Here is a 13473-nt window from a genome sequence, read left to right on the forward strand (position 1 = left end):
GCCGAGACAGCGTTGTTCGTCGACGCCTCCACTGCTGCTGTCGGCGCAGTCTTGCAGCAGCGTCAGGATGGCAACTGGAAACCTCTCGGTTTCTTTTCCCAACGCCTCTCGCCAGCCGAAACACGCTACAGCACCTTCGGGCGTGAGCTCCTCGCCGCCTACCTGGCATGCAGACACTACCGCCATTTTCTCGAGGGCCGCCCGTTTGTGCTGTACACCGACCACAAGCCTCTCATGTTCGCCCTGCGATCGGCCTCCCTCAACCACTCGCCTCGTGAAACCCGCCACATGTGCTACCTCTTGGAGTTCACGACCGATGTGCGACACGTCGCAGGCGAAGACAATGCCGCTGCCGACGCACTCTCGCGGCCGGACGTCAATGCTCTCCATCCGCCCCCCGCGGTCGATTTGGACGGCATCGCCCAGGCTCAACACGCTGATCAAGATCTCGCCAATCTTCGTTCCTCCCCCGCCTCATCCACCACTTTTCGGGAGATCTCGCTCCCCGGTTCGACGGCAAGTCTATGGTGCGACACCTCTACTGGTACCCCGCGCCCTTTCGTTCCCCTGGCCTTCCGCCGGCATGTTTTCAACGCCCTCCACTCGCTGTCCCACCCTGGCGTGCGCGGCACGCAAAAGATCGTCGCAGAGCGCTACATATGGCCTCGCATGAATGCCGATGTCCGTGACTGGGCGCGGGCCTGCCTGGCCTGCCAGCGGTCCAAAATCTACCGCCACACCATCTCGCCTCCATCGCGGTTCCTTCCGCCAGATGCCCGTTTCGACCAGGTCCACATCGACTTGGTCGGCCCGCTTCCTCCGGCCAAAGGCTACCGCTACCTGCTCTCGTGCATCGACCGCTTTACCCGCTGGCCGGAGGTAACGCCGATTCCTGACATCACGGCAGAGACGGTGGCCCACGCATTCCTCTTCTCCTGGGTTTCCCGATTCGGCGTCCCGTCCACTGTAACCACGGACAGAGGACGCCAGTTTGAATCGGCCCTCTTCCGTCACCTGTGCAGCGCCCTCGGAACCCATCACATCCGAACCACGGCCTACCATCCGGCTGCCAACGGCCTGGTCGAGCGCCTTCATCGGCAGCTCAAGGCTTCCCTCCGCGCCACTGACCACGGCGACACAACCTGGCCCGAGCGTCTACCCTTCGTCCTGCTTGGCCTTCGCGCCGCGATCCGCCAGGATGACTGCAGCGCGGCCCAGATGGTCTACGGCTGCCCGCTCCGCCTTCCCGGATCATTCTTCACCCCCTCGGCCCCGCTCGTGCACGACCCTTCCTCCTACATCGACCGTCTCCGCCAGCTCTTCCGGGACCTCAAGCCCACGCCTACCCGCTCCGCTCCCGCAACACGCGTGTTCGTGAGCCCCGACCTTAATCAAGCCACCCACGTCTTCGTCCGCCGGGACTCTGTGCGCTCCAGCTTGCAGCCTCCCTATGACGGCCCCTACAGGGTCATCTCGCGAGCCGGGAAGTTTTTCCGCCTCGACCTTCCGCGGGGACCTGACACTGTGGCCATCGACAGGCTTAAGCCCGCATTCCTGGAGTCGGCACCTCTGGTATCGCCCGACCCGCCCTCCCTACGCCCGTGCTCAGCTCCTGTCTCCAGCATTCCTCCCCCTCCACGTCGAGTGCATTGGGCGCCGCAGCTCGCACACTACGAGCCGCCCACCGCCTCGGGTCCGGCTCCTGCACTCCTTGGCCTCGGCGCCCGACCTTTCCGCCGACCTCGGCCCTCCTCGCCAGCTTTGTCATCCGCCACGGGGGGGAGCCCTGTAGCAGCAGCGTCATAATCATCACCAGCACCGCCATCGGTTACGCGCAGCACTGCGCGTGACCCGAGCTTTCGTTTTCGGTTCATCGCCATTAACCGTCATTAAACCCATCAACCTCAGTAGAGCCTGGTCGCCTCATTTCTCGCTCTACAAGCTTTTGGTGGTATCGGATTGCAACCAGCCTGGCGACGCAGTCAGCTAAGCGACTGGGAATATCCCGAGCAATGCAAACTACGTCACCGGAAGAGGCGAAGCAGGGTAGGGCTGTTTCAAGCGGAAGCTGTCAGTTGGATTCGAATTTGAAGCTTTATGAAAAAACATGAACGAATTTTGTGAAACTTTGTTTATTTTTAATTTTGAAGGCATCTCCAAGTGGATATCACATTAACTTTATAATTCCGGATTCTTCGCGGGCACCACTTTCTTTTTTTTTTTTAATAGACGATGAGAATTTTCCTATTCCTCAGGACAGTTCTCTGTATTGAGATACAAAAGGCTGATTCACACCCCACACGTATATGTACATAGGCAGTTGAAATATGGCAGTCGTCGAAAAAGCAAGACAACGACGGGAGTCGAACCAAGCACCTCTGGATTGCCAGTCGAGATTGCGCTACGCTGAAAAAGGCTTACCAAGGTGCCAACGATCGGAACACGTACCCACTCTCTTCCCATTCTCTCCTACATATGTTTTTTTCATAGACACACTTATTATACATCCATGCAACATAGGACGAGGCAACATCGTCAGGTGAACATGGTGGAAAGCGACTGTTCTGAGGCTGAATCGACGAGGGAAATGGACCCGATGGCCGAGGAAGTAGAGGGCTGCCACCCCTTCTTTCATGGCGTTACCATTCACTTATCCGCCAATGAATTACGCCCTTTTGCTCTTCGCCGCGACAAAAATATGTAAACCGAAACCAATTAATTACTGCAACAAATGACCCGCTTCGGTTGCAGATTTTTCTCTAAAAGGTGTCCACTGAAGGTCCCAAAAGGGGGGGGGGAATATAGGTTTATTGCAAAACAAAAAAAAAAAAAAAAACACGAAAGAGGGGAAAGGTTAGCCTGGCTCCAGCAGCCGACTTGCTATTCCCGCTTACAAAAAGGAAAAGGGAGAAAAGGAAAAATAAAGAGAAAGAAGAAAAAATAAAGACAAATCGGAAAGAGCGAAAGAAGGAGGCGCAGTCACAGGCTCAGCGCGAGCCCTGTGTCGGTAAGGAAGCGTACGAATTCCCTTCCGACGCGCCACTGAATGGGGCGTTGCAGAGGGCCCAGTAGCGTCGCCAGCGTGACCTCCCTGAGCCCTAGGGCAGCTAGCCGCTCCATCAGAGTGGCACGGGGAGCGGCGAACAGGCGACAGTGGAGGAGTAGGTGGGGAGTGTTGCCCTCGGTAGAGCAGGCTGCACATGTAGGGGTGTCAAGCGTGTTGAGTTGGAAGAGCCGTGTTGGCGTTCGAGCCACGCTTAACCGAAGTCGGTGGATAACGGACGCCTCCCTCCTCGTGATGTTTGGGGGAGGGACGTATTGCATTTTTGGGTCGATGGAGTGCAGAAATGTATTGGGCGAGATGGCTCGTTCTGTGAAATCTAGGACACAGCGAGTGCGCAAGCGACGTATTTGGAGCAGGCAGGCAGACATTGAAAGCGGGATGCTGAGACTCAAGGCAGCCGTGGTATGGGCACGTTTCGCAGCAATGTCGGCACGGGTATTTCCGGGCAACCCGACGTGACTGGGTACCCACTGGAGCCGTACGCTGTGGCCGGAAGCCAAGAGCTCGTTGTGTCTGGCGATTACAAGCGTGCGGAGATCGCAAATAGCACTGCACCGGTACGACGCCAAGGTCTCCAATGCTGACTTGCTGTCCGTGAAGATGGACCACGAGTCGGCCTGTGAACCGGATATGGCGTTGAGCGCTTCATAGATGGCTGTCAGTTCCGCTTCGGTGGATGAAGTTTCATGCGGCAGCTTGAAAGTCTGCGTAGTATCGCTGTGAGGTATGTAGAAAGCTGCAGACGACGCGCCGTACACAACCGAGCCATCTGTGAAAATTCCTTTACGCTGACCGTGGACAGAGTTCAAATGGTCAAGAGCAAACTGGCGCGCAGCGAGGACAGGAGTGTCGTTTTTGCGGGACATGTCGGGAATATGCAGGTCCGTCGGAGGCAGCTCGAGGGTCCACAAAGGTGGAGCGTATAGCAGGCGCGACGGAGGGGGCGGAAGAGACTGTGCCAGCCTGCAAACAGCAGCCCCGAAACCTGAGCTTTCATACAGTAGGTGAATGTCCCGTAGGTAGTGGGCAGCATGTCGTGTGCGGTACCGCGCACATGCGCGCAGGGTCTCCATGTCGCGTAGGACGTGTGCTGGCGTCTCCCTCGCCTCAGCCAAGACCAGGAAGGTGTCGGTCGTTTTGGGGACACCAAGGCACACTCGAAGGCTTCGCGCCTGGATGTTCAAAAGTTCGCGCTCTGTCGTTGAACTTAGACCGTGCAATACCGGTAAGCTGTAGCGCAGAAGCCCTAGGACGAGTGAGGTATGCACCTGGCGAAGGTCAGGGTATGATGGGCCCCAGGACGAACCAGAGATGCGGCGGAGGACGTTCACGATGGTAGTCGCCGCGGTAGACATGGCCTTGACGTGCTTGGACCAGGTCAGCTCCCTGTCAATGGTTATGCCCAGGTATTTGTGATGACGTACGAAGGCGAGCTGTTGGCCGTCAACGCGGAGGGGGAATTTGCGGAAGGATCGGCGGGTGAATGCCATGGCAACAGTCTTGCTAGGTGAGATTGTAAGACCACGGTCGGAGAGGTAAGATACGATAGTGTCCAAAGCACCTTGCAAGCGACGCTGGATTACATCCCGACGGGTGGAGGAGGCCCAGATGCAGAGGTCGTCGGCGTATATTGTGATGTTGACATGTTCACTTAGTTGAGCAGGTAAAGCAGCCATGATGACGTTGAACAGCAGTGGGCTCAACACACTCCCCTGGCGGGACACCTCGCAGAACTCTGTAGTGTGCAGTGTGCCTTTGAGAGGTGCGCACAAACAAGGTGCGATCAACGAGGAAGTCCCGAATCCATGCGAGCGGGCGGCCCCCAATACCAGCCTCTTGGAGCGTCGCAATGACAGTGCTGTGCACCACGCTGTCATATGCTTTTTTGACGTCAAGGAAGACCGCTGCTGTGAGCTTCCCTTCCGATCGCGCTTGTTGTACACTAGAGACAATGTCGATTACGTTGTCTATCGCCGACCTGCCTTGACGGAAGCCGGCCATGACTTCAGGGAAGAAGTTCGAGGCTTCGAAGAACCAGTTCAGGCGAGAGTGGACCATCCGCTCCATGACTTTCCCTGCGCAGCTTGTAAGTGCGATTGGCCGAAAAGAGTCGATGTTGTGAGGGGACTGGCCAGGTTTAAGGATAGGCACGATCATCGCGGACTTCCAGTGCGGCGGGATGGAGCTGGCCTGCCAAGTTTCGTTGAAGAGGCCCAGAAGGAGCTGGCGGCCACAAAGCGGGAGATACCGCAATGCTTTGTAGGTGACTCCGTCAGGACCCGGCGACGTGTGCGCAGGCGAGAGCCCTATAGCAGATTCGAGCTCGGTAAGCGAAAATGGGGCATCCAATGACGGATCTGCGGAGCACTCAAGGGCTACAGGGATGTCAAGGGAAGACGCGAGAGGAGCGGCAGGTGTCGACGTCAGGCGGGCACAGTACTGCTCTGCAACCTCGACTTCAGGGCACCCAGTGGCAAGCGATAGTGAGCGGAAAGGATGCCTTTGGAAAACGGGAGTGGCGAGCCCTTTGAGCACCGACCAAATTCGAGACATGGGTGTTCTTGGAGACAGTGATGTCGCGAAGCTTCTCCAGCGGTCGCGTGTCAGCTTGTACAGATGCCTATGAATCACCTTCTGTAGCCGCCTCGCTTCACTTTTGTCGACTGGGAGATGTGTGCGGCGGGCGCGTCGCTCGGCGCGGCGGCGGATAGCGCGCAGCCTCTCATGCTCCGCGTCGACGGACGTGAACTTGGCAGGTATGCGGTGCACCTGGGTCGCAGCGCGCGCCGCGTTAGCAACCACGTCGCAGAAGTCATGGGCATTTTGGGGCCTCCAGTCTAAAAGTGAAGATTCGAGCATGCATCTGTAGGCCTGCCAATCCGTTCTTTTAGCGGTGTGGGAGCGGGCTTGTACTCGCGAACCTTGCATGCTGATCAGGACAGGAAGATGATCACTTCCAAGGGTATCAGCGCCCACCTGCCATCTGAAGCGATGTGCAATAGGAGCTGACACAACAGAGAGGTCCAAGCAGGAAGAATGGTACGTTGTCTTCAGGAACGTAGGGGAGCCATCATTGAGGATGAAGGGTGAAGAGGTTTCGCTCCTCGAACAGGGCTGCCAGTCGCTCCCCTCGCGTGTCGGAGCGCGCGCTGCCCCAGATGACATTGTGGGCGTTGAAGTCACCACAAAGAAGATATGGAGGCGGGACGTTGTCCAGTACTGCGGGCAGGTCCCCAGTATCGTAAGCGACCGCCGGAGGAAGGTAAAGTGAGACCACAGTAAGGACAAGGTCGGCCATGCGCACGATGCAACATACGTATTCGCCCTGTCCGCCCGTAATAATATCCTTCTTGATGGCTGGAATGTCGGACCGAACAAACAACGCGGATCGGCATCGCCCGCCACGGGGACTGGAGGTGAATGTCACGTAGTTCGATAAACGAAACTCTACCGGAATTCCGCATTCCGATATACACATAATAGGAAACTTGTGTCGCCAGGTGAATTGACGGAAGTCGGACACTTTGGACAAGAGGCTTTTCGCATTCCATTGGAACACCGTTGTCTCTTGAAAGTGCGTTGTCATTCCGATGTTATGTTCTGATCGGTGAGGTCGAGACTGGATGAGTTCAGTTCCTACTCTGATCCGCCAGGAGAATGGGTGCGATGAGGTTTTCAAGGCCTAGGATCGATTGAACATCTGGGAGAACGGTACAGTTAGGGCACGCAGTAACTATGGCCTTAAGTGCCGCGAACAGCAGTTTTAATATGACCGATGCGACGTCACCGCCGCGTGTTCGGTCTAGGGCGGCACGGGATGAAGGGGACGGAGATTGGGTGTTGCTTGGCATGGCAGGTGCTGGATGCTTAGCCGCTGTGCGCTTTGAAGCGGCCGCTCGAGGTTCGCATGGCGGGAGCGGGAGGTAGTCGGGGTCCGCCCACGAGGGATGCTTCTCGGGGGCAGGGCTGTTGGTAGGCGGATGGCGTGAACCCGTTGTAGTTGGCGGAGCAGGTGCACGCTTCTTTTTTGGCTTCCTCTTGCGTGCAGCCTTCCTGACTACTTCCAGGGCTTCTTTGTAGCTGCTCGTAGAGCGGGACCGCACCCGGGCTACGCGTCTTTGTTCCCTGAGTTTCGGACAATCTGCCGACGTGGCAACATGACTCCCCTTGCAGTTTATGCAGAGCGGTTCTTCATTGGGGCACTCAGCGTTGTCGTGAGACATCCCGCACGTTGCGCACGTCCTCTTTCGGGTGCAGCACGCAGCCACATGGCCATATCTAAGGCAGTTGTTGCACTGTACTGCATGGGGTAGGTAGCTTTGAACCTGCATCGTGAGGAGGTGAAGGCTGATTTGGTTTGGCGGCTTAGAACCAGGGAAAGTGAGCCGCACAGCTCCCCCATCCTTCCTGATTCGCCGAGCCGCGAGGACCGGAGGTTCAGATTTGATGGCGCCCAGTATTTGCTCGTCCGTAAGCGAGGGGTCAATCCCTGGGAGCACACCGTAGCACGAGTTCGATGGCCGTGGTTCATAAGCGCGCACAGAGACGGAGCAGATTCGCCCCAGTTGTAGGAGTGATGGCTTTGCGGAGGGTGAAACAGCGTCTACTGCGATTATGTTCTTCGAGTAATTGGGGCGGATCTCCCTTATTCGCCCTGGAAACTCGGAGGTGAGGAACTCGGAGATCTTTAGGTGGTTAAGACGAGCGAGGTTGGAGTTGCGGTCAGTAGGAGTGAACAGTACCGTTGTGCCCTCTAGAGCGGAAGCTCGTGCGGTGTTGCGGCGGGCAGCTTTGCGGGGACGCTTTGTGACCTCCTGGAAGGGCGGCTCATCGTCCGAAGATGGGAGACCGGGACCATCGCACGAGGAGGAAGGAGGAAGACTTCTCTTCCCAAGGAGCACGGTTCCGCAGCTTGCGGATGAGTCGCTGTCAATGTTACTTCCCTCCTCTGTGGAGGATTTGTAGCTGGGGTGCTCAACCCCCTCCATGCTCGGAAGGGGGGAACCGCGTCGCGAATCCCAGTTCGCAGGATTCAGCAAGGCGCCAAGGCGCTGGTGGAGGTGATAACGTCTGGCTTGAGGCTTGAAATTTTGAGCGGGTACAAGCGAAACAGAAGCGGAGCAGAAGAGCCGTGCGTGAGAGAGGGACATTTTAATGCCGACGGCGCCCTGCTTTAAAAGTTAGGTTTTTCCACGAAACTCATTTGAATCTTTATTTAAATAATGATCGTCTCCCGCTCATTCAGACGGTGCGCAGCTTGTGGGTGGTATCGGATAGATACTTGTAAAATGAAAGTTCTTCGGTTGGTGCACCGGTTCGCGAATTATTTAGCCTGGGGATTTAACTGAGGCACCTGGTAGGCGTGCTGCACGACCAGTTCCGCTTCCCTGTCATGGCCGCCATTGATCTGTCCTTTGTTTTCAGTGCGAGTGCTTCCTGACGAAACTAGTAGTAATCTTGGACCGCAATAACGAAGCGATTTTGGTGTTAAGTGATTTTGTCATTGAAAGTCTTTGAAATGGCGCCGGCTGCTTTTTACGTGTGTGCTTTGTGATTTGCGCAACGGAGGGTTCGAAATACCCGCTGTCGCGCCGTGTGTGAATTGCATCATCAACATACTGATGTACTGAACTGCCCAATGATGAGATCGCATGAGATGAGCAAGTGCTTGATAGAGCTAGTGGGACTGACTCCGAGGCCGATGTGCGGGATACGGTGCGGCCGTCGTAGTTTGAATAGACAAAGGCGGTACTGCTTGCCACATAGAAGTCTGGAATCTCCAGCCCGTGGCGGAGCAGAGCGGTTCCCTATCGACGGTGTCGCACGCGAAGGGCTCATACCATTATCATCTCCGAGGGGAGGTCATGTTTCATATAACGCCACCGATCGGGGGAGATCATCTGTGATACTTGAGCGCGTAGTGCGTCGTCTGCTAGCATTCTTACTTCCCCATGCTAGGAGACGACTCCCAAGTATCACAGATTACCTTTCCTAGTTGGTGGCGTTGTGTGAAACACGATTTCCCCTCGGAGGCGATAATGGTAAGGGCCCTGCGCGCACGAGACCGCCGATAGGGGACCACTCCGCCACAGGCTGGAGATTTCAGACAAGTATGTTGCAAGCGGTACGTACACTGGGAAGGAATGTCCCTTGGTGACGTACAAACGGACATACAATCGCATGGAAGCGGAACAGCGTTCATCAGCAAAATATTAACAAGGATTTCCTGCCACCGAATGTTTTTAAAAACCAAAATTCGTTTTTTTTAACTGCTCTATTATTTGTGCTTTTGCGCGATTCCCGTCGAGCGCAAAAAACCGATCGGCAATTTTTCATCGTATAATCGTCCCATTTTCCCTGCCTCAGTGGTGTGACTCAGAACTAGGAAAACAGGAGATGGTTTTGGAAGGCGAATCCTTTTTTAAAAGGTCATGGCTATTTTAGTACTGCATAGGAAGTAGCCTCCATATGGATATAAGCTAGCACTTTCAACATTCGTCTACAACTTTCAGCTTTTCGTAACGACGTGTTGCCCCGACACGTTGCCCCGTATTGCCTTTCCCCGAGCACATTTTAGCCTTCGGGTGAAGCACCGCGGGGGAAATTGACGCCGGTGGTTTGACACACGGGAAAAATGGATCGGGGGTAATTGGACAGGCGACATGAGAGCTAACAAATCGTGCTACACCCTTATACACCTACCTTCCTGTAACCTTCTGGTGTTGGTTCAAACACCTTGGCCTGCATGTTGCTCGGAAGGGCGCTGTACAGCGGCAGCACCATCGCTTCTAGGGCTGCTGGTAGCATTCGAGACTTGTGTTCGATTTCGTCGCAAGCGTTATCTATCTCTTCTTGCCCAGACAGGAAGACGAGAATATCTCCTGGATGTGAATACACAATTATGACAACAATCTATGCTATCTATACATCGGTTCCTCCAGAAGTCAACCTTTAATAGAACAACTTATGCCACCTGTGCTCCTTTAGTTTGTATGTCCACTTTGAGGCGGAGCACGAGGAAGCATGGATCCCAGAAAAAAATCGAGCAAAACTGTAGGCGCCGGACGTTTTTCAAATGTATGTAGTGGCATCAAGAAGGGAATACACACACTCCAAGCAGACCTGGGAAGTGGTCGAAATAATCTGAAAATCGCCTAATGTCGAGTAGTAGAGAGTAGTAGAGAATGAATCCCGTCTAATCACTACATTGATTTTCTTGGTGAGATTTCAGTTCCTGCAACACCCAAACGTAAAGTTTTTCGGACAAATCGAGTTACTTTACATTTTACCGGCATCTGTTTTCGATTGTTTCTTGGATAACTCCAAAAATTCGGAACCCTACCCAGAGAATTAACTAAGGTTCATGTCACCCGGTGCGGGAGCACCTTGCATCACCTCTCAATACTGCTGGACTACTCCCTCCCTACCTCGTACTACTACCTCCATATCTGGCATTGCCCAGTAGATAATGTACCACGCTCAGAACAGAAAAACCAAAGAAAGGTGCCCGCAGGGGGCTCCTCACATAGTCTTTGGCGTCAATGCGTGGCAGAGAAAGGGGGAAGCGGCGGTACTGGTGCGGCGCTTCACCCCCTCTTTTGTCGCGTCAACCAGTGCACACCGCACGCGTCGCACCACCCTCGTGTCACCACTTCCCCTACCCATGACGTAGGATGTACACACGTGTCTTCTACTGTCTTCAGATCTTTCAACAGAGTGAGACCTACATACATGTAGCCTATGCTGCGAGTTGTGCGGAAAAAGGCAGTGTACAGAAACGAGACGTCTGCAGAGCGTACTGCAGTTGTATTTCTTGCGCGCCCTAAACAAACACGCCATCACAAGGAAAAGCAGATTGCCTCTTTAGGGTGACGCGTTGCGTTATAATGCGTAACTGGAAAAGGTTGTATGTGTGTGTGTCCGTGTGTGAGATGATGAAGCTTCAGCGAGGCAGAGGTATAACTGGACATGTAGAGGGGATATAAGAGGGTAAATCTAAATGGAGGTAAATGATTTGAAATTGGAGTAGTCGACGGTAATTAAGAGTAAGAGGTAAGAGAAATTTAAGGTAATTAAAGGCAATTAAAGCAAGGAAGTTTAAAAGCAATGAATGTAATATATATGTAATTAAGGGAAAGATTAAATTAAAAGATTACTGAAGGTAACTACAGGTTACCGGAGGTAATTAAATGTAATTAAAGCTAATTAATGTCAACTAGAAGGGAATTGAGAGTAATTAAAGCAAGTAAATGTAATTAAAGGCAATTAAATGAAATTCAAAATTATCGCAGATAACCCGCACTTACCTTCGGTAATTAATGGTAATTACAGGGTAACTGAAAGCATTGAGGAAGGGTTCATTAAATGGACTTACACATGGTAATTGAAAGTGTCGAATCGGAAGTCAAGTGTAGCCCGGAAGAGGACAACAGAAGTCAGGTTAGACCGGAAGTCGAGTTGGACAGGAAGTGGATAATGGAACTCCAGTACAGACAGGAAGTGGACAACCGGAAGTCAGGTTTAGACCACTGCTGAACAACGAAAGTAAAGTATAGACAGGAAGTGGACAACCGGAAGTTGAGCTGGACCAAAAGCGGACACCCGGAAGTCAGGTTAGACCTAAGTGGATACCGAAAGTTAAGTATAGACGGGAAGTGGACAACCAGACATTAAGATAGACCAGGAGTGGGACACCGGAAGTCGGGTTGAGACGGACAATCGCAAGTAAGGTTAGACCGAAAGTTGACAACCGGAAGTAGAGTTGACCGGAAGTGGATACCGGAGGTCAAGTATAGAAGGGAAGCGGACAACCGGAAGTCAGGTTAGACCTAAGTGGATACCAAAAGTTAAGTATAGACGGGAAGTGGACAACCAGACATTAAGATAGACCAGGAGTGGGCAACTGGAAGTCGGGTTGAGACGGACAATCGCAAGTAAGGTTAGACTGAAAGGTGACAACCGGAAGTAGAGTTGACCGGAAGTGGATACCGGAAGTCAAGTATAGAAGGGAAGCGGACAACCAGAAGTCAGGTTAGACCTAAGTGGATACCGAAAGTTAAGTATAGACGGTAAGTGGACAACCAGACATTAAGATAGACCAGGAGTGGGCAACCGGAAGTCGGGTTGAGAGGGACTATCGCAAGTAAGGTTAGACCGAAAGTTGACAACCGGAAGTAGAGTTGACCGGATGTGGATACCGGAGGTCAAGTATAGAAGGGAAGCGGACAACCGGAAGTCAGGTTAGACCTAAGTGGATACCAAAAGTTAAGTATAGACGGGAAGTGGACAACCAGACATTAAGATAGACCAGGAGTGGGCAACTGGAAGTCGGGTTGAGACGGACAATCGCAAGTAAGGTTAAACCGAAAGTTGACAACCGGAAGTAGAGTTGACCGGAAGTGGATACCAGAAGTCAAGTATAGAAGGGAAGCGGACAACCGGAAGTCAGGTTAGACCTAAGTGGATACCGAAAGTTAAGTATAGACGGGAAGTGGACAACCAGACATTAAGATAGACCAGGAGTGGGACACCGGAAGTCGGGTTGAGACGGACAATCGCAAGTAAGGTTAGACCGAAAGTTGACAACAGGAAGTAGAGTTCGACCGGAAGTGGATACCGGAAGTCAAGTATAGAAGGGAAGCGGACAACCGGAAGTCAGGTTAGACCTAAGTGGGTACCGAAAGTTAAGTATAGACGGGAAGTGGACAACCAGACATTAAGATAGACCAGGAGTGGGACACCGGAAGTCGGGTTGAGACGGACAATCGCAAGTAAGGTTAGACCGAAAGTTGACAACCGGAAGTAGAGTTCGACCGGAAGTGGATACCGGAAGTCAAGTATAGAAGGGAAGCGGACAACCGGAAGTCAGGTTAGACCTAAGTGGGTACCGAAAGTTAAGTATAGACGGGAAGTGGACAACCAGACATTAAGATAGACCAGGAGTGGGACACCGGAAGTCGGGTTGAGACGGACAATCGCAAGTAAGGTTACACCGAAAGTGGACAACCGGAAGTAGAGTTGGATCGGAAGTGGATACCGGCAGTCAAGTATAGAAGGGAAGCGGACAACCGGAAGTCAGGTTAGACCTAAGTGGATACCGAAAGTTAAGTATAGACGGGAAGTGGACAACCAGACATTAAGATAGACCAGGAGTGGGACACCGGAAGTCGGGTTGAGACAGACAATCGCAAGTAAGGTTACACCGAAAGTTGACAACCGGAAGTAGAGTTCGACCGGAAGTGGATACCGGAAGTCAAGTATAGAAGGGAAGCGGACAACCGGAAGTCAGGTTAGACCTAAGTGGGTACCGAAAGTTAAGTATAGACGGGAAGTGGACAACCAGACATTAAGATAGACCAGGAGTGGGACACCGGAAGTCGGGTTGAGACAGACAATCGCAAGTAAGGTTA

At 53.3% G+C, this 13473-nt stretch overlaps 1 protein-coding gene across 1 annotated transcript in view; it reads right to left on the minus strand.

Annotated features, from left to right (window-relative positions):
- Positions 1 to 13473, minus strand: part of LOC135366484 (ATP-dependent RNA helicase DHX8-like) — a 67023-nt gene that overhangs the window by 13625 nt on the left and 39925 nt on the right. Inside the window, exon 7 of the mRNA XM_064599196.1 lies at positions 9767 to 9945. Coding sequence (XP_064455266.1) covers positions 9767 to 9945 — 179 coding nt within the window. The remainder of the gene's footprint in view (positions 1 to 9766; positions 9946 to 13473) is intronic.

This window comes from Ornithodoros turicata, chromosome 8 (genome assembly GCF_037126465.1).
Source record: "Ornithodoros turicata isolate Travis chromosome 8, ASM3712646v1, whole genome shotgun sequence".
Taxonomy (NCBI): domain Eukaryota; kingdom Metazoa; phylum Arthropoda; class Arachnida; order Ixodida; family Argasidae; genus Ornithodoros; species Ornithodoros turicata.